The sequence below is a fragment of the Heterodontus francisci genome, chromosome 5 (assembly GCF_036365525.1).
Source record: "Heterodontus francisci isolate sHetFra1 chromosome 5, sHetFra1.hap1, whole genome shotgun sequence".
Classification (NCBI taxonomy): Eukaryota; Metazoa; Chordata; class Chondrichthyes; order Heterodontiformes; family Heterodontidae; genus Heterodontus; species Heterodontus francisci.
In genome coordinates this window covers 157,445,222-157,471,136 of record NC_090375.1, presented here as the reverse complement: position 1 = coordinate 157,471,136, position 25,915 = coordinate 157,445,222, and the positions used below count along the sequence as shown (strand labels likewise).

Sequence of the window (25,915 nt, the reverse complement as noted above, 5' to 3'; positions counted from 1 at the left end):
ACACAACTCAAGCAGTCTCTGTCCATTCTCATTCATCCTTCCAACGCCATAGCGCCCAAGGCAGGAGGGCCATGAATCATGGTTGGCCCCAACCCTGGCATTAAAGTCCCCCAGCAGGAACAGGTGTTCAGTGTTGGGGATGCTACTAATGATATTATGGAGTTCCTCGTAGAACTGGTCTTTAGTTTCAGGTGGGGAGCACAGTGTTGGAGCATAGATGCTGAGCAGGCGTACTAGACCAGAGGCGGTGAACAGACGGATGGACAGTATGCATTCCAAGCCATTTGAGGGTGGCTGTATCATGTTGAGCAAAGAGTTTCTGATGGCGAAGCCCACTCCATGCTGTCTTGGTTCTTCAGGATCCCTACCCTGCCAGAAGAAGGTGTAGTCTTGCTCTCTTAGAGATCCGCTCGCAGGGAGGAGTGTCTCCTGAACTGCTGCAATGTCTGCATTGAGTCTACTGAGCTTGTTGTTAATGATGGCGGTCTTCCGAGAATCGTTGATTTGTGTAAGGTCTTCCGATAGGCCAGGACACATAGTTCTGATGTTCCAGCTTGCAAAATGAAGGGCTGGTACCTTCTTTCCTTTTTTGGTCGTGCTGTTTGGTGCAGTATTGCAGTCCACTTGTCGGGCAATGTCAGTCACTGAAGAGTGTCTGCAGAGACTCATCGACAGGTTTGCGGCTGCCTGCATCGAATTTGGCCTAACCATCAGCCTCAAGAAAACGAACATCATGGGACAGGACGTCACAAATGCCCCATCCATAGATATCGGCGACCACACTCTGGAAGTGGTTCAAGAGTTCACCTACCTAGGCTCAACTATCACCAGTAACCTGTCTCTCGATGCAGAAATCAACAAGTGCATGGGAAAGGCTTCCACTGCTATGTCCAGACTGGCAAGAGAGTGTGGGAAAATGGCGCACTGACACAGAACACAAAAGTCCGCGTGTATCAAGCCTGTGTCCTCAGTACCTTGCTCTACGGCAGCAAGGCCTGGACAACGTATGTCAGCCAAGAGCAACGTCTCAATTCATTCCATCTTCGCTGCCTCTGCAGAATCCTTGGCATCAAGTGGCAGGACCATATCTCCAACACTGAAGTCCTCGAGGCGGCCAACATCCCCAGCATATACACCCTACTAAGCCAGCGGCGCCTGAGATGGCTTGGCCATGTGAGCCGCATGGAAGATGGCAGGATCCCCAAGGACACATTGTACAGCGAGGTCGTCACTGGTATCAGACCCACCGACTGTCCATGTCTCTGCTTTACAGACGTTTGCAAACGCGACATGAAGTCCTGTGACATTGATCACAAGTCGTGGGAGTCAGTAGCCAGTGATCACCAGAGCTGGCGGGCAACCATAAAGGCGGTGCTAAAGTGTGGCGAGTGGAAGACACTTAGCAGTTGGCAGGAAAAAAGACAGAGGCGCAAGGAGAGAGCCAACTGCGTAACAGCCCAGTCAACCAATTTTATCTGCAGCACCTGTGGAAGAGTCTGTCACTCTAGAATTGGCCTTTATAGCCACTCCAGGCGCTGCTTCACAAACCACTGACCACCTCCAGGCACTTACCCATTGTCTCTCGAGACAAGGAGGCCAAAGAAGAAGATGAGTTCTGGACTCATCCACAAGTGGAAACAACCTCTCTAAGTCTACCCTATCAAATCCTTTCATAATTTTAAAGAATTCAGGTCACTTGTCAGTTTTCTCTTTTTCTAAACAGTCCTAACCTCTTCAGTCTTTCTTGATAGATGCATCCTCTTGGTTCTGATATTATTTTTGTTTGACAAATATATTAGTGTTCTTTGAGGATGTAACAAGCAGGGTGGATAAAGGGGAACCAGTAGATGTAGTGTATTCAGATTTCCAAAAGGCATTTGATAAAGTGCCATATTAAAGGTTACTACATAAGAGACAAGTTCATTGTGTTGGGGGGTATATATTAGCCTGAATAGAGGACTGGCTAACTAACAGAAAACAGAAAGTCAGGGTAAATGGAGCATTTTCAGGTTGGCAATCTGTAACTAGTGGGGTGCCACAGGGATCAGTGCTGGGGCCTCAACTATTTACAACCAATATTAATTATTTGGATGAAGGGGCTTCGTGTATTGTAACCAAATTTGCTGATGATACAAAGATAGGTCAGACAGAAGTTGTGAGGAGGACGCAGCGAGTACGCAAGGGGATATAGATAAAGTGCGTGGGCAAAAATTTGGCAGAAGGAGTATAATGTGGGAAAATGTAAGGTTGTCCACTTTGGTTGGAAGAATAGAAAAGCAGAATATTATTTAAATAGAGCGAGACTGCAGAATGCTGTGCTACAGTGGGATCTGGGTGTCCTTCTGAATTACAAAAAGTTAGCATGCAGGTACAAGTAATTAGGAAGGCAAATGGAATGTTGGCCTTTGTTGCAAGGGGGATGGAGTATAAAAGTAGGGAAGTTTTGCCACAACTGTACAGGGCATTGGTGAGACCGCACCTAGAGTAATGCGTACAGTTTTGGTCTCCTTATTTAAGTAGGTTTATACTTGCATTGGAAGTAGTTCAGAGAAGATTCAGTAGGCTGATTCCTGGGATGAAGAGGTTGTCTTATGAGGAAAGGTTGAACGGGTTGGGCCTATAGTCATTGGAGTTTAGAAGAATAAGAGGTGACCTTATTGAAACATGTAAGATTCTGAGGGGGCTTGACAGAGTAGATGCTGAGAGGATGTTTCCCCTTGTGGGTGAATCTAGAACTGGTGGGCACAATTTAAGAATAAGGGTTCTCCCATTTAAGATGGAGATGAGGAGGAATTTCTTCTCTGAGGGTCGTTAATCTTTGGAATTCTCTTCCTCAGAGAGCAGTGGAGGTTGGGTCATTGAATATATTCAAGGGTTATGGGGTGGGGGGAAGGGGTGGAGTGGGAGTGGCTTGCTGTCAGGAAAATGGAGTTAAATCCACAATTAGATAAATCATGATCTTATTGAATGGTGAAGCAGGCTCGAGCAGCCAAATGGCCTACTCCTGCTCCTAGTTCTTATGTTCTTATTGTAAATCTTTCTTGCACTTTCTTCTATGCTTCTGCATCATTTTTGTCATATGGAGAGCAGAGCTGTGCATAGTTATGTATAAGTTTAACATCAATTTTCTGCTTTTCAATTCTATCCCACTAGATATGAACCCCAGTGTTGAATTGTTGAAGAAAGCAGAGACATATAGGGACTTCCTCAGTTGAGAGGGATTAAATGGGCTCCTCAGTTGCTTCTATGGCCAAAGAAAATATTAAATATTTTCCTTCTCATGGAGCAGGGAGCCAACACTTCTTTGAGTGCCTGGGGGTTAAATCGATGAGCCCCAAAAACAGTTGCCAGGATCACAGTACGGGATTAACCTGCGCCCAGTCATTGCATTGCAGGCAATGTGGTAAGTTTGAGCTGCTTGCTACTTTACATGATTGCTGCATGCAGCCAGCACCAACCACACTATTCATTGGCTGCATGCATCAGCAGAGGACCTAACGATAACAATAATAAAAGGCAGCCTGCACCTTTTAAAGAGGCGATGCATGCGGCTGCAAGAAATAGTGAGAGTCATTTTAAAAGTGAATCTGGGCTGCGACACTTTGAGAAATGATTGAACATGCGAGAGAACTATCACAGAGGTTTTCTAACAATGCAGCTCTTGATGCAAAATGTGGAGAGAAGGAGAGATGGCCTGTATCTGCAGGGGGCTTGAGGCCTTCCAGATGTATGATCAAGAAGCAGTGGGAAGAAGTAGTGGCAGAGGTCAATGCCAGGAATGTTGCTGCAAGAACATGGATGCGCATGAGCTGTCAAGGTGAGTATGTTGATCTTCAACTGGAATATTGTACCAACTGCTTTTCTAGCCCCATCCACTGCTAAATTTACTACACCCCATCACCCACATATCAACAATTTATCAATCAATAATCAACCATTCAATTCATATGCTTTACCTCACCCTCACAAGGTTAGCACTGCTGCAAGCCCCACACCCACAACTCATAGCCCACATAGACTGATAGCTATTCACATCACCCAACATGTTGCAGGCCACTAACTGACACAATTCCTCTTTCTAACAGGTGGCACATAACAGGAGTCAGTAACAAAGAATGGGAGGAGGACAAGCATGGTTGCATGTTTTAACTCCCATGGGGGAGACAGTGCTGACTATCATGGGAAGGGGCATCACTGAGGCTGTGACCACTGGTGGGGCTAGAGGGATCTATGATGATGGTAACTGCAAACCTAACCCACATATCATCCCACTTCTCCTTGATCCTTCAATCTCTTCTGAGTTAGAAGCTGCAGATAGTGTAAGCACACATTTTCTACTTTCTCCTCTTCCCCTCACCACAACCCAACCCTTGTCCCTTTTTTACTTCAGATACCAAAGATCTGGAACTTTCCCAGTCAGAGGATAAAGAGGAAGAAGACAGTGACGATGAAGAGACACTGTCACTCAATGTTGCAACCACTGATGCAACCAGAGACTGACATGCATGTATTTTATAGGCTAGAATACAGGACAGATCTGCATGAGGTGAGACACCAGGCACGAGTGTGCAGGTGCCAGTTCACTGGAGGGTGAGGTGGAGATTAATTCGGTTGCAGAGGAGTCACAGGAGCATTTCAATGGGCCAGGCTTCAGAAGAAGCTTGGAAGACAGGAGAGATTAAATGACAAAGGGGTTGGTGATGCAAGGCCAAAGGGAGTGGTTATACGACAAGTAAAGAAACAAAAGATGCTTCCACCCCTGTAACTCCACCGGTGCCTTTGCTATTGCTCATCAACCAGCTATTCCAGATTTTTGCAGCTCAGGCCAAGATGGTGTCAGGCCCTCCAGACCCAGAGCATGGTCACTCTACAAGGCCATCTGCAGTCTCCTCAATTGAAGGTCAGTAGCTTACTGCCACCTCACAGGAGCACAAGGATAGGCAAAGGCATACTGAAGACAGGCACTAAGGAAATGCCTGAAAGGTGATTAGTTTATTTTTGTATACATTATGGAAAGATTAAATTTATAAAATTGGATTAGAATGTGCATTTTTGGTGGTCTTTTTGTGTTGTCAGTAAAAGGATGATGTGATGGTCAGTGATAGAGGAGTGTTGAACTGTTGGTGAATGGGGAGGTATGGTTGTGATTATTGGTATTGCTCATGAAATACTTGATCAGTTAAAGCCAAGCAGAAAGGGGCTGTCCATATTATGGCCTCCCTTCTTCCTTGGATCCTTCTCTTCCTGTTGCTCTGCCTCCTCCTTCACTTCCTCTTCCTCATATTCCTGCTCCTCAGCTTCTCACCAAATGGGTGGTGACAAGGCCTGTTCCTTCATGAGTGCCAGGTTGTGCTGCATGTTACCTTGATATCCGTTTTAGCTGAGTACTGCAGAGCTCCTCCAGAGCTGTTCAGGCAGTAAAAGCATTGCTCAAGGATGCCAATAGTGTTCTCTATGATGTTCCTTGTGGCAACATGGCTCTTATTGAAGGCAGTCTGTTCACATGTGCATATGTGCTGGACTGGAGTCATGAGCTACGTCATGAGTGGATAACCCTTGTTGTCCAATAGCCAGCCTTTGCCTTCCTTTGGTGGGTCAAATGCTGGTGGTACAGTGGACAGATGCAAAATCATGAATGCTGACTGATGCATTGCTTGTCGCACACCAGCTGCACATTTAGTGAATGAAATCCTTTTTGGTTAATAAAAATAGCTGAGTTGATATTAGGCAAGGTATCAATGGCGCCCTGCACCATGGGGAAGGGTGCAATCTGTGCAAACTCTTATGCATTCTCTGCCTACTTGTCTCTGGCAAGAGGAAATTAGATTACTCTATTTCTTTATGCATAGTGAGCTTTTTTAACCCTCCTTACTGCAAACTGCAAAATGTTGCTTATATCTCCAGCAGCAGTGTGGAAATAGATGCTTCAAACTCTGTTTCTGTTAATTACTGCATGTCCTGTCAATGCTCTCAAAAAGCCTCCTTCATTAAAATAAAAGCAAAATACTGCGGATGCTGGAAATCTGAAATAAAAACAAGAAATGCTGGAATCACTCAGCAGGTCTGGCAGCATCTGTGAAAAGAGAAGCAGAGTTAACGTTTCGGGTCAGTGACCCTTCTTCGGAACTTCTCCTTCATTCTTTTGGTGCTGAGCTTACATTTATACTGGCTAGGTGTTGACTCACCAGGCAATGGAACATTTCTGTGATTTACCTTATAAAAGCCCCTCATAATTTTGAACACCTAAGCATTTTCATTCTAATGAAAAAAACCCTGGTTTCTGTGATCTTTACTCATAACTAAGCCTCTCATCCCTGGGATCATTTCAATAAATCTCTTCTGTACTCTCTCTATTGCCTTTACATCCTTCCTATAATTGGGTTCCCAAAGCTGTGCACAATATTCTAACTGAGGCCTACCAATGATTTTATATCATTATTTATAAAATCCAAGAGCCCAAATACTTTTTAAGCTGTTTCAACTGGCCTTTCTACTTTTGTGTGCTTTTTTACTGTCATGTGGCATGAATCCCTTTTTCCCAATTTGTTTACCTCTTCCATTTCGAAGGAATCTGGTGGCTGATCACTTGCGCAGTGCTTCAATTTCTTCACCTGGGGCGTGATGAATTGCGGTTCCCTGTCTCTGTCTTTGGCAGCCATTTCCAGCAATAGAGAATCTTGAGGTTCCTTCAGGTTAAGGGGTAAATCAGGAGCCTTGTTCTCAGCCTGACTCTGTTCCACTGTCAATGGTGCTAAAATGCTGTCTTCAGGTATAGACTGGTGAGCACACCGGAAAGCAGCTCGTTTGTCCCTTCCTGAAGGTTTCTCTTTACTTTCTATGAAGTTTTGAAAGTCCTTCCTGTTCTGAAAGTAATTTTGGGACACTTTCCTCTGCAGTTTTCTGCATTTCTCTTTTGTTTCCAGCTGCTGTTTCTCCTCAGTGTTGAGCTCAGGAGATAGATTTTTGCTGACTATCTCCGTGAACAGGGAGGAGAATATATCATTCACTTGTTGTAAGACATCAAGTGGGTGGAAACGACCTAAATGGACAAGAGAGAAATAAAAAGGAGAAACAGACCCTGTATTCAGAGTGAGACAATCAAAAATATTATGTGTTGCATTGTCACAATCAAATGAATTTCTTTTAGAACTATCAAATTATCACAGACCTAAATATTTCCAGGAAGATTTTTCTGACAGCCTGAGTAAATTTATATGAACTGGAGCAACTATTGGCCTCAGCATCTCCAATGGAGGAGAAAAAAATCAGCTGGTATACTTGTTATTTTCTAATCCTCCTCTTAAGGGGAAATCCAAAACAAGGGCATAACTTTAAAATTAGAGTTAATGTCAGGAGACATTTATTTCTTATGCTCTTATCAAGGGATATGGAGAGTAAGCAGGAACATGGAGTTGAGACAGATCAGCCATGATCATATTGAATGGTGGTGCAGGCTCAAGGAGCCTTATGGTCTATTCTTGCTCTTATTTCTTGTCTTCACTTCTTCACACAAAGGGTAGTGGAAATCTGCAACTCTCTCTGCCAAAAAGTTGTTGAGGCTAGGTCAATTGAAAGTTTCAAAACTGAGGTTGATAGATTTTTGTGAAGTAGGGGTATTAAGGGATGTGGAACAAAGGCATGTAGATGGAGTTAAGATACAGGTTAGTCATGAGGACGCTAGGTGAGGTTTTAAATGATTACTTTTCATCTGTGTTCACTATGGAGAAGGACGATGTAGGCGTAGAGATCGGGGAAGGGGATTGTGATATACATGAACAAATTAACATTGAAAGGGAGGAGGTATTAGCGGTTTTGGTGGGCTGAAAAGTGGATAAATCCCCAGGCCCAGATGAGATGTGTCCCAGGCAGCTACGTGAGGCAAGGGAGGAAATTGCAGGGGCTCTGACACAAATCTTCAAATCCTCTCTGGCCACAGGAGAGGTACCAGAGGACTGGAGGACAGCGAATGTGGTATCAATATTCAAGAAGGGTAACAGGGATAAACCAGGTAATTACAGGCCAGTGAGTCTAACATCAGTGGTACGAAAACTATTAGAAAAGATTCTGAGGGACAAGATTAATCTTCACTTGGAGAGGCAGGGATTAGTTAAGGATAGTCAGCATGGCTTTGTCAGGGGGAGATCATGTCTAACAAATTTGATTGAATTTTTCGAGGAGGTGCCTAGGTGTGTAGATGCAGTTGATGCAGTCTACATGGACTTCAGTAAGGCTTTTGATAAGGTGCCGCATGGGAGATCGGTCAAGAAGGTAACAGCCCATGGGATCCAGCACAATTTGGCAAATTGGATCCAAAATTGGCTTAGTGGCAGGAGGCAGAGGGTGATGGTCAAGGGTTGCTTTTGCGAGTGGAAGCCTGTGACCAGTGGTGTACTGCAGGGATTGGTGCTGGGTCCCTTGCTGATTGTGGTGTACATTAATGATTTAGCTGTGAATATAGGAGGTATGATCAGTAAGTTCACAGATGACATGAAAATTGGTAGTGTCGTAAATATGAAGAAGGAAAGCCTTAGATTAAAGGATGATATAGATGGTCTGGTAAGATGGGCAGTTCAGTAACAAATGGAATTTAATCCTGAGAAGTGTGATGTGATGCATCTTGGGAGGACTAACAAGGCAAGCGAAAAAACAATGGATAGTTGGACCCGAAGAAGTACAGAGTGTCAGAGGGACCTTGGTGTACTTATCCATAGATCACTGAAGGCAGCAGCACAGGTAGATAAGGTGGTTAGGAAGGCATATGGGATACTTGCCTTTTTTAGCCAAGGCATACAATATAAGAGCAGGGAGGTTATGATGGAGCTGTATAAAACGCTAGTTAGGCCACAGCTGGAGTACTGTTTACAGTTCTGGTTACCACACTATAGAAAGGATGTGATTGCACTGGAGAGGGTGCAGAGGAGATTCACCAGGATGTTGCCTGGGCTGGAGCATTTCAGCTATGAAGAGAGACTGGATAGGCGAGGGCTGTTTTCCGTCGAGCAGAGAAGGCTGAGGGGGGACCTGATTTAGGTATACAAAATTATGAGGGGCATAGTTAGGGTAGATCGGAAGAAACCTTTTCTTTTAGTGGAAGTGTCAATAACCAGGGGGCATAAATTTAAGGTAAGTTGTAGGAGGTTTAGAGGGGATTTGAGGAATTTCTTTTTCACCCAGAGAGTGGTTGGAATCTGGAACACAGTGCCTGAAGGGATGGTAGAGGCAGGAACCCTCACAACATTTAAGGATTATTTAGATGAGCACTTGAAACCTAATAGCATACAAGGCTACGGACCAAGTGCTGGAACATGGGTTTAGAATAGATAGGATTGATGGCCAGCTTGGACACAGTGGGCCAAAGTGTCTGTTTCTGTGCTGTATAACTCTATGACTTTATGAATGGCAGATCAGGTTCGAAGGGCTAAATGGCCTACTCCTGTTCTTATATTCCTGTGTTCCTAAATAGCACATGAACTGCAATTTCTCAGCTGAAGGTATTGTGGGACATGGAACCATGTTAAGAAGGGACTACCTTAAGAAGTTGTAACTGAAGGTCACTGGAGGAAGTGATATTGCATCAGATATGACCAGGGAGTTGTGGGTGTAGCGTGACAGAGTGAGGTGTGTGTTGGTGTTGCTCTTCCAATAGCTGTATATATAGTTAAATTATAGTAAAAACTCATATTTCCATTGGATATTACTAACAGTCCTGTGAATCTTATGATAGGTCACATAGAATCACAGAATCACAGAATTGTTACTGCGCAGAGGAGGACATTTTGCCCATTGTGTCCGCAACGGCTCTCCGAAAGAGCAATTCACTTAGTGCCATTCCCCTGACTTCTCCTTGTACCCTGCACATTATTCCTTCTCAAATAACAGTCTAATTCCCTTTTGAATGCTTCAATTGAACCTGCTTCCATCACACTCTCAGGCAGTGCATTCCAGACCTTTAACTACTTGCTGCGTGAAAAAAGATTTTCCTCGTGTCAGTTTTGTTTCTCTTCCCAATTACTTTAAATCTGTGCCCTCTCATTCTCAATTCTTTCATGTGAGGGTACAATTTCTCTCCATCTACTATGTTCAGACCCTTCATGATTTTGAATACCTCTATCAAACCACCTCTCAGCCTTCTCTTCTCTAAGGAAAACTGTCCTAACTTCTCCAATCTATCTTCATACCTGAAGTTCCTCATCCCTGGAACCATTCATACCAAAAGAACAAATAATACAACAGGAGGGTGGTACAATCCTCATTGCTATGTTACAGGAGAAAAGGAAAGATGGGGAGACGCTAGTCATTTTCATCCCGAGCTATTTACAACTGGCTTAAATGCAGTGTTGACATTTGAAAGTTCCAGTTAACATCAAAAATATAAACAAGAATAGGTAAAACATACAGAATATCCATTAAAAAACTCAATGGTGTGGAACAGCTTTCTAAGGTCGCTTGACAACCAGTTTGATCACAGAGATTCTAGTAGAAATAACATGGCAAGTCACCAATAGCACAAGTAATCAACAAGACTGGCTTGATTTTTCACCTTCTAGCACAAACCATTAACGTTATCATGATGGGCACTGACCCAAATGGCAAATCAATTGTTATTTCTGCGTTTGTATTACCATATGTATAAACCAGAATTAACAGTGAAGGTTACATAAATAGATTAACCACTCACCTTTTTATCTGTAGTGTCTCACATGCACTTGCTTTGGAGCTCAACTAGTGAATATGTACAGCAATTTAATTTTCAGTACCCATTTTGTGGGATAGGCTGTAAATCCCATCATAAAATCATTTCTATTGTGGTCCTCCAGTCGACTGAATCACACTACTTGGTTTTTTGTTGTCTTGTAACTTTTATATTGTGTTATACTGAATCTTGCAGTTTTTGATTCTTTTTGTGATTTGCATTAAGAAGCAGAGCCATGATAGTAGACCACCTGTTTGTCCTTCTGGCCAGTCAATGACTAGTGAAAGGGAGATCAAAGGTGGGGGTGTGCAGGAAAAGATTTAAAGCCCAAATCTGTGACATTCCACTCAATCTGCCGAGTCTCACTTAACCAGAACATGGATTGAACAATCAGTGGGAGGCATCTTTACTGCTTCTCCAATCCATAGTCTGGTAAGAAAGACAGCATGTTAAAAAGAGCCATTGCGGGATCTTTGGGCGATAATTTAAGAAAAGTTTTAAATTACAGAAAAACAGTGTTTCAGTGACAAAGAACAAGTGATTTTTGAAATTGTGTTGGTTCTATGAGGCATGGTCACTGTTTCAAATGATCAGGCTGTTTCAAGGGTTCTAATCAGTACGTGATGTGTAAGGGACAAAAACCTAAAGGACATCCCTCTCTTTGCCGATGATACCAAACTTGGAGGAATGGCAAACAGTGAGGATGATACAAACTGCCTGCAACAGGACATAGATAGGCTAGCAGAATGGGCAGACAAGTGGCAGATGGCATTTAATACAGACAAGTGTGAGGTGATGCATTTTGGCAGAAGGGATAGGAAGAGGCAATATATACTTAATGGCACAGTTCTAAAGAGTGTGCAGGGATAGAGGGACCTAGGGCTTCATTTGCATTGATCTTTGAAGGTAGCAGGACATATTGAGAGAGTAGTGAGTAAAGCATATGGAATCTTGGTCTTCACAAATAGAGGCACAGAGTACAAAAGCAGGGAAGTTATGCTGAATCTTTATAAAGCTCTGGTTAGGCCCCAACTAGAATACTGCATCCAGTTCTGGTCACCACACTTTAGGAAAGATGTGAGGGTCCTTGAGAAGGTGCAGAGGAAATTTACCAGAATGGTTCCAGGGATGAGGGATTTTAGTTACAAGGTTAGGTTGGAAAAGCTGAGGTTGTTGTCCTTGGAACAAAGGAGATTGAGGGGAGATTTGATAGAGGTGTACAAGATTATGACAGGCTTAGATAAGTTAGACAAGGAAAAGCTATTCCCATTAACTGACGGTGCAAGGAGTAGGGGACACATATTGAAGGTTTTGGGCAAGTGATGCAGGGGAGATGTGAGCAAAAACTTTTTTATGCAGCGAGTGGTAATGACCTGGAACTCACTGCCCACAAGGGAGAGGGAAGTGGAGGCAATCAATGGTTTCAAAAAGAAATTAGATGGACACATGAAGGAAATGAACTTGCAGGACTATGGGGATTGAGCAGGGGAGAAGGATCGCCAAAAGCCGGCATGGACCCCAGGGGCCAAATGGCCTCCTCCTATTCCATAAAATAACTATGACTCTTTAAACCAATTTACGTCCTCCTATGCAGAGCCTTTTTTTACCGTATAGATTGGAGTTTTCCATTTCCATCCGTAGCTTCTGTGCATCCAGAAACACTCCTAAATTTATTCCAGTTGCAACAGAAGAGGTATTGATGAAACGAGCAGGGATTTTAGTGGATATGTCAGCCTCCGGTTTGCCAAAACCAAGGTCAAACAGAAGCTCCTCAGGGTCATAATGGTAGAGATCCAGTAATTCATGAACACTGCAAAAATGGCAAAGTAGAAAGTAGATGTTATGTGTATCCTACTTATTTTCAGAGGTCAAAGATCATTAACTTAAGGGTATGGCAGTGTAATGATTAAGTTATTGGACAAGTAATTGGAAGATCTGGACTAACAATACAGAAAACATGATTTCAAATCACAGCAGGACAGTTAGAGAATTTGAATTCAGTTTTAAAAATCTGGTATCAGTACAAAATGACCATAAATCTGTTGAATAGTTGTAAAAACGTCTCATTAATGTCTTTAGGGATGGAAGCTTGTTGTACTTGCCAGTGATGCCCACATCCCAAGAATTTTTTTTTAAAAGTTGTTTGCTGCAATTACTGGAGATCCGTCACTCGTTGGGAGTCACAGTTTGTTAGAGGTGAAAAATTATCAAAAGAAAGCCAGTCATTGACCTATAGTCTGAAATTATCAGACTACAATTTACCAGATTGGGAGCTAAACAACACAGGACCGAAATTCAATGTCCTTTTTCACACACTCGCTGCAACTCCGGTGGGAGAGTAGCTGAGGGGCCAGACTAAGGCCAGAAAGTGTATATGACAGGCCCAGTCTGTAGTACCTGTGAGGCCCTCTAAGGATAGAACCTCGACCCTCCACTTGCAAGTGCAATGATGTCAAAGGAGGCAGGACCCACAGTGGAGAATCCATATGTTGGTAGTACCCCCGTCCTTGAACCCATAGCGCACTGGCATAATTTGGCAACCTGAGTACACCATGTGACAAGAGTCTTCAAAAGTTCAAATGGATATCATGATAGAGTCCAGGCCAGGGAAGTTGCCTGGAACACCAAGAACATACAATTTTTGTGTGGTTAAGAGGGCCAAACATGAACGTTTCTGAGGTGGGGTAGGGGGAGTCAATGTAACATTGCCCTGAACCTTGCAGCAGAAGCTGGATTTTCTGCTAGCTTTGGGCAGGGAGGCAGCCATGATGCACATGTTATGGCATGGGTCACCACTGGTGCAGTCATAATTAGGTGGTTGTGCCCCTGATTCTATTGATCTGGTGGGGTCAGTGCTGGAGGAAAATTGCCAACGCAATACAAATTTAAGTCAAGGGATTGTGGCCAGTGGAATCTAAGGGCCCACAGCTTGGCATCAGACCCCAAACTACTCATGAACAGAACCATGGAAGATCCACTAAATGCTTAAAAATAAATGAAATGGCTAACCTCTTCAGGGATGGAAACAGGGTTGAGGTGATTGATCAATTGGAGACTTAAGCTAACAAACTGTTGAAGTTGAATCATTGCTAGGTGCAGGATTATATTTCTATTGCGTTCAGACATGTATTTTTTAAAAATAAACTCCCCTCAAATAAAAGGTTATTAATGTTCACACTGTCAATTATTTATCATTTATTTTAATGGAATAAAAGCAATGCTCATTGGATAAACTTTCAAAACTTTCATGGATTGGTTTTAGCTCTATAATTTAGTATGATTCAATATAAGGTCATCTCTCAGTTTACTGTTGTGAAGTGATGTGCTAAAGACAGAGGCAGATTAAAGATACCTTTAGAAGGGATATTTCTCGCTTGCCGCTGATTCCATCCATCATCTCAGGCTCAACCAAACCATTTGCAACTTTGAAATCCTGTTCGACCATGAGCTCAGTTTAAGACCTTATATCCTTCCCATCACAAAGATACCTTATTTTCACCTCTGGATCATTGGCCACCTTTGCCCTTCCCTCAGTCCCCTTGCTTATCCATTCATTTGTCACCTCCAGACATGAATACTCTAATTCTCTTCCTGTTGGCCTCCCTTTCTTTACAAACTCCAAATTGTTCAAAACTTTGTTGCACATATCCTGTCCTGTATTAAATCTTGCTTACCCATCACCCCAGTTCTCATTGACTTACATTGGTTCCCCATACCCAGTGCAATAATTTTAAAATGCTTCTCTTTTCCACAGCCTCATCCAACCCAATCCCTGCACTTTCCTCCAACACTGTATCCCCCATGAAAACTCCATTCCTCTTACTTTGACCTTTTGCATATACATCCTATCTTCGTCCTCCCAGTCGTGGCAGAGCCTTCAATCAACTTGGTTCTACTCTCTGGAATTCCCTCCCTGAACCTCATGGCCTCTCCAAACTCCCCCCTTCTTGAAAAACTTTCTGGAAGTCAATCTTTCCCATCAAGCTTTTGGTCACTCCACCTAACCACTCCCTTCCTAGCTCCAGATCAATTTTCCTTATGTCTAACTGTGAACTGCCTTAGGGCATTTTTTAGATTAAAGCTGCTATATAAGTACAAGCTGCTGTAGTTATAACATGCCAGGGATAACAGGCCATCTCTATGAAACAGAACAGTCAGATTTCCAGAGAACATTAGAACATTACAGCGCAGTACAGGCCCTTCGGCCCTCGATGTTGCGCCGACCTGTGAAACCATCTGACCTACACTATTCCATTTTCATCCACATGTCTATTCAATGACCACTTAAATGCCCTTAAAGTTGGCGAGTCTACTACTGTTGCAGGCAGGGCGTTCCACGCCCCTACTATCCGAGTAAAGAAACTACCTCTAACATCTGTCCTATATCTATCACCCCTCAACTTAAAGCTATGTCCCCTCGTGTTTGCCATCACCATCCGAGGAAAAAGACTCTCACTATCCACCCTATCTAACCCTCTGATTATCTTATATGTCTCTATTAAGTCACCTCTCCTCCTCCTTCTCTCCAACGAAAACAACCTCAAGTCCCTCAGCCTTTCCTCGTAAGACCTTCCCTCCATACCAGGCAACATCCTAGTAAATCTCCTCTGCACCCTTTCCAAAGCTTCCACATCCTTCCTATAATGCGGTGACCAGAACTGCACGCAATACTCCAGGTGCGGCCTCACCAGAGTTTTGTACAGCTGCAGCATGACCTCGTGGCTCCGAAACTCGATCCCCCTACTAATAAAAGCTAACACACCATATGCCTTCTTAACAGCCCTATTAACCTGGGTAGCAACTTTCAGGGATTTATGTACCTGGACACCAAGATCTCTCTGTTCATCTACACTACCAAGAATCTTCCCATTAGCCCAGTACTCTGCATTCCTGTTACTCCTTCCAAAGTGAATCACCTCACACTTTTCTGCATTAAACTCCATTTGCCATCTCTCAGCCCAGCTCTGCAGCCTATCTATGTCCCTCTGTACCTTACAACATCCTTCGGCACTATCCACAACTCCACCGACCTTCGTGTCATCCGCAAATTTACTAACCCACCCTTTTACACCCTCATCCAGGTCATTTATAAAAATGACAAACAGCAGTGGCCCCAAAACAGATCCTTGCGGTACACCACTAGTAACTAAACTCCAGGATGAACATTTGCCATCAACCACCACCCTCTGTCTTCTTTCAGCTGGCCAATTTCTGATCCAAAGCTCTAAATCACCTTCAACCCCATACTTCCGTATTTTCTGCAATAGCCTACCGTGGGGAACCTTATCAAACGCCTTACTGAAATCCATATACACCACATCCACTGCTTTACCCTCATCCACCTGTTTGGTCACCTTCTCGAAAAACTCAATAAGGTTTGTGAGGCACGACCTACCCTTCACAAAACCATGCTGACTATCGCTAATGAACTTATTCTTTTCAAGATGATTATGAATCCTATCTCTTATAACCTTTTCCAACATTTTACCCACAACCGAAGTAAGGCTCACAGGTCTATAATTACCAGGGCTGTCCCTACTCCCCTTCTTGAACAAGGGGACAACATTTTCTATCCTCCAGTCTTCCGGCACTATTCCTGTCGACAATGACGACATAAAGAAGAAGGTGCTGATGCTATGTTATGCTCTGTTTGCCTCATATACTTGGTGGAGGATCACCACAAAGTGAGCATTGTTTCCAGAGAAGAGCTCAAATCAACTGGCTATGCCACATTCAGCAATCCCCTTCTCCATCTGAGTTGAGTCTTTGACAACACTGGGAGGGGTCAAATTGAAATTTGATGGAGGCATAAGGTGGAAATGGAAATGGAATGGAAATTCAGGTAGGGTATATAATAGACGGCCAATTTACCACCAGTTGATTTCTACTCCACTGTAACAACTAAACTATTAAAAAATATTGCCTAGTATGAAGAAATACAAATATGAAACAAGAAATAATTTAAAAGATTGGCATTTTTTAGAACAATGTTGATAACATGTCGATATGATAGAAAATATTTAAAGTTAAATTTGAGAAGGTAGATAGGTGCAGACGTTTTCTAATAGTTGAGTCTAGAATGACTCAGTATGATAGAGCCACCTCCAAATGGCTCGGAACGCATACTGTCCTCCAACTGCTCACCGCCTCTGGTCCAGTACACCTACTCAGCATCTATGCTCCAACACTCTGCTCCTCACCTGAAGTTAAAGACCAGTTCTACGAGGAACCCCAGAATATCATTCGTAGCATCCCCAATACCGAACATTTGTTCCTGCTGGGGGACTTTAACGCCAGGGTTGGGGCCGACCATGACTCATGGCCCTCCTGCCTTGGGCGCGATGGCATTGGAAGGATGAATGAGAATGGACAGAAACTGCTGGAGTTGTGTACCTATCACAACCTCTACATCACCAACTCGTTCTTTCATACTAAGCCCTGTCACCAGATTTCATGGAGGTACCCAAGATCACGTCGTTGGCACCAGCTGGACCTCATCGTCACAAGGCTCTATAAACAGTGTCCAAATCACATGCAGCTTCCACAGTGCGGACTGCGACACCGACCACTCCCTGGTGTGCAGCAAAGTTAGACTCAAACCAAAGAAGCTACATCACTCCAAGCAGAAGGGCCGCCTGCGCTTCAGCACTAACTGAATTTCTTATCCACAGCTGTTACATAAGTTTCTAAATTCACTTGAAAAAGCCCTTCACAACACTCCTGCAGGGGATGCAGAGACCAAGTGGGCCCACATCAGAGATGCCACCTATGGCAAACGTGAGAAGCAGAATGCAGACTGGTTTCAATCTCACTTTGAAGAGCTGGAACCTGTCATAGCCACTAAGCGCATTGCACTGTTGAAATAGAAGAAAGCCCCCAGCGAGTTAACATCCGTAGCACTTAAAGTAGCCAGAAACGCTGCACAAAGAACAGCCAGGTGCTGTGCAAATGACTACTGGCAACACCTATGCAGTCGTATTCAGCTGACCTCCGACACCGGAAACATCAGAGGAATGTATGATGGCATTAAGAGAGTTTTTGGGCCAACCATCAAGAAGATCGCCCCCCCTCAAGTCTAAATCAGGGGACACGATCACTGACCAACGCAAGCAAATGGACTGCTGGGTGGAGCACTACCTAGAACTGTACTCCAGGGAAAATTCTGCCCTCAATGCAGCCAATCTCTGCCAGTCATGGATGAGCTGGATGAACAGCCAACAAAATCAGAACTCAGTGATGCCATTGATTCTCCAGCCAGTGGAAAAGCCCCTGGGAAGGACGGCATTCTACCTGAAATAATGAAGAGTGACAAGTCTTCTACACTCTCAGCACTCAATGAACTGCTTTGCCTGTGCTGTGATGAGGGAGCAGTACCACAGGACATGCGCAATGCCAATATCATCACCCTCTATAAGAACAGGGTGACTGCAAAGTGGCTGCAACAACTACTGCTGAATCTCCCTGCTCAGCATAGTGGGGAAATACTTCGCTCGAGTCATTTTAAACAGGCTCCAGAAGCTGGCTGAGCATGTCTACCCTGAGGCACAGTGTGGCTTTCAAGCACAGAGATCCACCATTGACATGCTGTTCTCCCTTCGCCAGCTACAGGAGAAATGCCGCGCACAACAGATGCCCCTCTACATTGCTTTCATTGATCTCACCAAAGCCTTTGATATCATCAGCAGACGTGGTCTCTTCAGACTGCTAGAAACGATCGGAAGTCCACCAAAGCTACTAAGTATCATCACCTCATTCCATGACAATATGAAAGGCACAATTCAGCATAGCGGTGCCTCATCAGACCCCTTTCCTATCCTGAGTGGCGTGAAACAGGGCTGTGTTCTCGCACCTACACTGTTTGGGATCTTCTTTTCCCTGTTGCTCTCACAAGTGTTCAAGTCTTCAGAAGAAGGAATTTTCCTCCACAAAAGGTCAGATGGCAGGTTGTTCAACCTTGCCTAAGAGCGAAGACTAAAGTACAGAAGGTCCTCATCAGGGAACTCCTCTTTGCCGACGATGCTGCATTAACATCCCACACGGAAGAGTGTCTGCAGAGACTCATCGACAGGATTGCGGCTGCCTGCAATGAATTTGGCCTAACCATCAGCCTCAAGAAAACGAACATCATGGGACAGGACGTCAGAAATGCTCCATCCATCAATATCAGCGACCACACTCTGGAAGTGGTTCAAGAGTTCAGCTACCTAGGCTCAACTATCACCAATAACCTGTCTCTCGATGCAGAAATCAACAAGCGCATGGGAAAGGCGTCCGCTACTATGTCCGGAACACAAAGGTCTGAGTGTATCAAGCCTGTGTCCTCAATACCTTGCTCTACGGCAGCGAGGCCTAGACAACGTATGTCAGCCAACAGCGACGTCTCAATTCATTCCATCTTCACTGCCTCTGGAGAATCCTTGGCATCAGGTGGCAGGACCGTATCTCCAACGCAGAAGTCCTCGAGGCGGCCAACATCCCCAGCATATACACCCTACTGAGCCAGCGGCGCTTGAGATGGCTTGGCCACGTGAGCCGCATGGAAGATGGCAGGGGGATCCCCAAGGACACATTGTACAGCGAGCTTGTCACTGGTATCAGACCCATCAGCCATCCATGTCTCCGCATTAAAGACGTCTGCAAACGCAACATGAAGTCCTGTGACATTGATCACAAGTCGTGGGAGTCAGTTGCCAGTGATCGCCAGAGCTGGCGGACAGCCATAAAGGCGGGGCTGAAGAGTGGTGAGTCGAAGAGACTTAGCTGTTGGCAGGAAAAAAGACAGACGCGCAAGGAGAGAGCCAACTGTGTAACAGCCCCAACAAGCAATTTTATCTGCAGCGCCTGTGGAAGAGTCTGCCACTCTAGAATTGGCCTTTATAGCCACTCCAGGCGCTGTTCCACAAACCACTGACCAACTCTAGGTGTTTACCCATTGTCTCTCGAGACAAGGAGACCAAAGAAGAAGAAGATTAAATGTAAGAGATTTAATACAGTGAACAGAAAAAAACACCTTTAAACAGAGTTGCTGTGGAATTACTGCAAGGGCTCATGGCTGAGAGAGAAACTATCACAGAGAATTTCTTCAGGGGTTCTCTTGATTACTCACTGTAATTTCTATGAAAGATCAGTAAAAATCCTAGCTTGATGTTTAAATAGAGTTTGCCAATGGATTGAGAACCTCAGAGAAATTTTCTGACGTGTGCCAACATTTAGGGTTAGATTGGAAAGGCAAATGAAAGCAAAGGATAAGGGGAGGTGGGAACAGGGTAGGTTAGACCCAGTTGCTCATGTGGAGGATAAATATCCACATGGACTGGTTGAGCTGAATAGACTGTTTCTTTGGTGTAACTTCATTGAATACGAAGAACAATCGTGAAATAAAACATTACTTCACCTGCAATCAAACATGAAAATGTAAAAGGTCACAGACCTTAAAAGTTAACTCTGTTTCTCTCTCCATACAGGCTACCAGACCTCATTGAGTCATAGAGTTATACAGCACAAAAACAGGACCATTGGCCCATCATGTCTGTGCTGGCCAAGCATATATCTACTCTAATCCCATTTTCCAGCACTTGGTCCGTAGCCGTGTATGCTATGGCGTTTCAAGTGCTCATCTAAATAATTCTTAAATGTTGTGAGGGTTCCTGCCTCTACCATCCCTTCAGGCAGTGTGTTCCAGATTCCAACCACCCTCTGGGTGAAACATTTTTTCCTCAAATCCCCTCTAAACCTCCTGCCCCTTACCTTAAATCTATGCCTCCTGGTTATTGACACCTCCACTAAGGGGAAATGTTTCTTCCTATCTATCCTATCAATGCCCCTCATAATTTTTTAATCCCCCCTCAGCCTTCTCTGCTCCAAAGAAAACAACCCTAGCCTATCCAGTCTCTCTTCATAGCTGAAATACTGCAGTCCAAGGAACATCCTGATGCATCTCCCCTGCATCCTCTCCAGTGCAGTCACATCATTCCTATAATGTGGTGACCAGAACTGTACACAGTACTCCAGCTGAGGCCTAACTAGCATTTTATACAGCTCCATCATAACCTCTCTCCTCTTATATTGTATGCCTTGGCAAATAAAGGCAAGTATCCGATCTGCCTTCCTAACCACCTTATCTACCTGTGCTGCTGCCTTCAGTGATCTATGGACAGGTACAACAAGGTCACTCTGACCCTCTGTGCTTCCTAGGGTCCTACCATCCATTGTATATTCCCTTGCCTTGTTAATCCTCCCAAAATGCATCACCTCACACTTCTCAGGATTAAATTCCATTTGCCACTGCTCCGCCCATCTTACCAGTCCATCGTCCTGTAATCTAAGGCTTTCCTCATCACTATTTACGACACCACCAATTGTCGTGTCATCTGCGAACTTACTGATCATACCTCCTGTATCCACGCTTAAATCATTAATGTACACAACAAACAGCAAGGTTCCCAGTAGCGATTCCTGCGGTACACCACTGGTCACAGGCTTCCACTCGCAAAAGCAACCCTCGACCATCACACTCAGCCTCCTACCACTAAGCCAGTTTTGGATCCAATTTGCCAAATTGCCCTGGATCCCATGGGGTCTTACCTTCTTAACCAATCTCCCATGCGGGACCTTATCAAAAGCCTTACTGAAGTCCATGTAGACTACATCAACTGCTTTACCCCCATCTACACATCTAGTCATCGCCTCAAAAAATTCAATCAAGTTAGTTTGATCTCCCCCTGACAAAGCCATGCTGACTATCCTTGATTAATCCCTGCCTCTCCAAGTGAAGATTAATCCTGTCCCTCAGAATCTTTTCCAATAGTTTCCCCACCACTGATGTTAGACTCACTGGCCTATAACTACCTGGTTTTTCCCTGCTACCCTTCTTGAATAATGGCACCACATTCGCTGTCCTCCAGTCCTTTGGTACCTCTTCTGTGGCCAGAGGGGATTTGAAAATTTGTGTCAGAGCCCCTGTTATCTCCTCCCTTGCCTCACATAACAACCTGGGATACATCTCATCTGGGCGGGGGGATTTTAAGCCCGCTAAAACAGCTAATACTTCCTCCCTTTCAAAGCTAATTTGTTCAAGTACATCACAATCCCCCTCCCTGATCTCTACACCTACATCGTCCTTCTCCATAGTGAACACAAATGAAAAGTAATCATTTAAAACCTCACCTATGTCCTCCGGCTCCACACACAGATTGCCATTTTGGTCTCGAATGGGCCCTACTCTTTCCCTGGTTATCCTCTTTCCCTTAATATACTTATCAAACACCTTGGGATTTTCGAAACAAAAACAAGAAATGCTGGATTCACTCAGCAGGTCTGGCAGCATCTGTGGAAAGAGAAGCAGAGTTAACGTTTCGGGTCAGTGACCCTTCTTCGGAACTCCGAAGAGTTCCGAAGAAGGGTCACTGACCCGAAACGTTAACTCTGCTTCTCTTTCCACAGATGCTGCCAGACCTGCTGAGTGAATCCAGCATTTCTTGTTTTTGTTTCAGATTTCCAGCATCCTCAGTATTTTGCTTTTACCTTGGGATTTTCCTTTATCTTGCCCGCCTGTGTTTTTTCATGCCCCCTCTTCACTCTCCTAATTACTTTTTTAAGTACCCCCCTACACTTTCTATACTCTTCTAGGGCCTCCGCTATTTTCAGCCCTCTGAATCTGCCTTAAGCCTGCATTTTTTTCCTTCTCCAATCCTCTATATCCCTTGACATCCGGGGCTCCCTGGTCTTGTTGGTCCTACCCTTCGCCTTAATGGAACATGTTGGCCCTGAACTCTCACTATTTCCTTTTTGAATGACTCCATCTGGACTGATGTAGACTTTCCTACAAGTGGTTGCTCCCAGTCCACTTTGGCCAGATCCTGTTTTATCATATTGAAATCTGCCTTCCCCAATTCAGTACTCTCCCTGACTGTTTGGAGGCCTGTAGTACACTCCCCGCCAAGTGATTGCCCCCTTTTTGTTTTTAAGTTCTATCCATATGGCTTCATTTGAGGAACCTTCAGAGATATCATCTTTCCTTACTGCAGTAATTGACCCCTGAATCAACAGTGCAATGCCACCTCCTCTTTTGCACACTCCCCTGTCATGCCTGATGATTCTATACCCTGGAATATTGAGCTGCCAGTCCTGCCCTTCCCTCAACCATGTCTCTGTGATAGCAATAATATCATATTCCCTTGTGTTAATCAATGCCCTCAATTCATCTGCCTTACTTGTTTTAAAATATGTGCAATCCAGCTTTGCATTATTCGCTTGTACCTTAACAGGTCCATATTTACTCTGCCTTCCAGACTGACTTAGTTTCTCTTCTATATTTGACTGTGCATCACGCCCTACTGTACCTCCGATCTGTATCCCATCCCCTTGTCAAATTAGTTTAAACCCCACCCCCCACCACAACAGCACTACAAAGCTCCCAGCAAGGATGTTGGTCCCATTCTGCTTCAGGTGCAACACGTTCAACTTGTACAGGCCCCACCTTCGCCAGAAACAGACCCAGTGATCCAAGAAATTAAAGCCTTCCCTCCTGCACCATCTCTTCAGCCACGCATTCATCTGCTCTATTCTCCTATTCCTATACTCACTAACACGTGGCACCGGGAGTAATCCAGAGATTACAACCTTTGAGGTCCTGCTTTTTAATCTGCTACCTAGCTCCCTAAATTCTTACTGCAGGACCTCATCCCTCTTTTTACCTATGTCGTTAGTTCCAGTGTGAACCAAGGCCTCTGACTGTTCACCCTCCCCCTTCAGAATGTCCTGCTGCCACTCCGCGACATCCTTGACCCTAGCACCAGGGAGACAACATACCATCCTAGAGTCACGTTTGCTGCCACGGAAACGGCTATCTGTACCCCTTATGATAGAATCCCCTTTCACAATAGCTCTCCCACTCTTTTCCCTCTCCTCCTGTGCAGCTGAGCCACTCGTGATGCCACAGACTTGGCTCTTGCTGCATTCCCCTGAGAAGCTAGCTACCCCAACAGTATCCAAAGCAGAAACTCTGTTAGATAGGGAGATGGACCTTGGGACTCCTGCACTACCTGCCTAGTTCTTCTACTCTGCCTGGCAGTCACCCATTCCCTTTCTGCCTGAGCAGTCTTGATCTGCAGTGTGGCCACCTCCCTGTATGTGCTATCCATGATGATCTCAGCCTCGCGGATGCACCACAGTGTCCCCAGCTGCCACGCCAGATCTGAAACATGGATTTTGATTAGCTGCAGCTGGAGACACTTCCTTTACACGTGTTCGTCCTGGACATTGGAAGTGTTCCTGACTTCCCACATTACACATGAGGAGCACGCCACACTGCATAGCTGCCCTGCCATGACTTACCCTTAATTTACTACCTTAAATTAGCCAAAGATTAGCTAATTTACACTAGGGACCTTGCTGGGTATTTCCAGCACTTTCTGTATTTATTCATGAAAAACAATGCTCACTATCTCCAAGAAACATTCTGCCAACCTAATTTAAGCAGTCATAAACAAAGTCCTCTCCTCTGATGAAAATAGATTAAGGAAAATAGATAATGGAAAGAAAGTGGGACAACATTTATCAACACGTATAGAGATTTCTCTCACAGCTGCTATATCAGATTAAAGATGATTTCTGGTTTCACCACATACACAATTTCAGCATGTCATCTTCTAATTCCTCTGCAACAATATTTAAAGAGCAGTCCCTTCATCTAAATTTAAGATGTGCCCCCAACTGATAGGACTGCCTGCAAACATCCCAAAGACTTAATCTGCTGATCAGCCCAACACAAAAGCTTGGGTGATTTCCTAACTATCAAGCTGCATTGGGGCATCCATTTGGAGTAGGCAGAAGTTAAATGAGGCCTGAAGTCGAACTAGGCTCGGGCTTCAGGTTAGCAAAGACATCAGGCTGGATTTTATTTCGGCAAAGGGGGTCCTAGCGATGGGCCAAAAAATTGGGGGGCTGGGAAACGACTACACCATGGCCCTTTATCGAACCCCTGGCTCAATTCAACTGCAGGCAGACAATTAACTGCCTGCCCTCTGGGATACCATCCCCTTTAATAGACAAGATCCCACCCCAAGAGCTGTCAGCCAGTCAGATGGCCAGCAGCTCAGCAATCCCAGCAACACCACCAGGAGCAGTAGCCACTGCTGTGACTGCAGGAGGCCCAGAGCACTGAAGATGGAGGAGGGCTTGGGACCACGATAAGTGGTATCGGAGTTGACGGGGCAAGTCAGGCAAGCCCCAGCGAGAGGGAGGGGGTGGGGTGGGGTGGGGTGGTGGTGGTGAGAGCAGGCACGTCTTGCCACAGAGGTGGCCATTGCTGCTGGGGCCTAAGGGGTGAGGGGGGGTGGCTCCATGCGCCATGGATTTCCCATAGAGGAGGGACCCCCCCCTCCAAGCCCACTAGGAGGCCACCAGGTCTCACCTGGCAGTTTCTCCACATGGCAGAGGGCCCCTTTGACTTTGGCTAAATGCCAGCAGAGGCAGGGGGCATCTGTTAAGTGACTTAATTAGCCTCCTAGCGGACTTCCCATCTGCTATGGTGCCCACCACGGACAAAATGGCATGAAGGCAGGATAATATTAGGCATGCCACCCGACACTACTCGATGCCATTTTGTCTGCCCCCCGCCTACCAGCCGTCTCCAAGAGTCAGATAAAATCCAGCCCATCGTTCTGCTGATTATATACCCATTTTCACTGCATCAAATTTCTTGGTCAAAGAGTCAAAGAAGGATTGAACTAGAAAACCATAGAACCGTACAATGTAGAAGCAAAGAATTGTAGTACTGTACTAAAGTACTATAAAACCATTCAAATTATAGCTATAGAAACAAGCAACTTTAGAACCATAGAACTCTAGAATTATAGGGGTTGGTTTTGACTGATTTTCACAGAAGGAGGCCATTTGATCCATTGTGCCTGTGCCAGCTCTCTGAAAGAGCTACCAATTAGTCCCACTCCCCCGGTTGTTCCCAATAGCCCTGCAAATATTTCCTTTTTAAGTGTATACTCAATTGCCTTTTAAAAATTACAATTAATTCTGCTTCGACCACCCTTTCAGATAACTAACTCTAGAACATAAAAGCTTGCAGCATAAAAACAAGCACCTCACCTCCACCCAGTGTTATTGCCAGTTATCATAAATTTGTGTCCTTTAGTTACCAACCTTTCTGCCAATAGAAACAATTTCTCCCTATCTACTGTATCAAAGTCCCTTGTAATTTCGAAAACC

General features: G+C 44.6%; 1 protein-coding gene across 1 annotated transcript in view; it reads right to left on the bottom strand.

Moving 5' to 3' along the window:
- itprid1 (ITPR interacting domain containing 1) overlaps window positions 1-25,915 on the bottom strand; it is a 210,298-nt gene that overhangs the window by 99,254 nt on the left and 85,129 nt on the right. The window contains exons 8-9 of the mRNA XM_068032668.1: window positions 12,301-12,503; window positions 6,552-7,039 (exon numbers count right to left, since the gene is read on the bottom strand). Coding sequence (XP_067888769.1) covers window positions 6,552-7,039; window positions 12,301-12,503 — 691 coding nt within the window. The remainder of the gene's footprint in view (window positions 1-6,551; window positions 7,040-12,300; window positions 12,504-25,915) is intronic.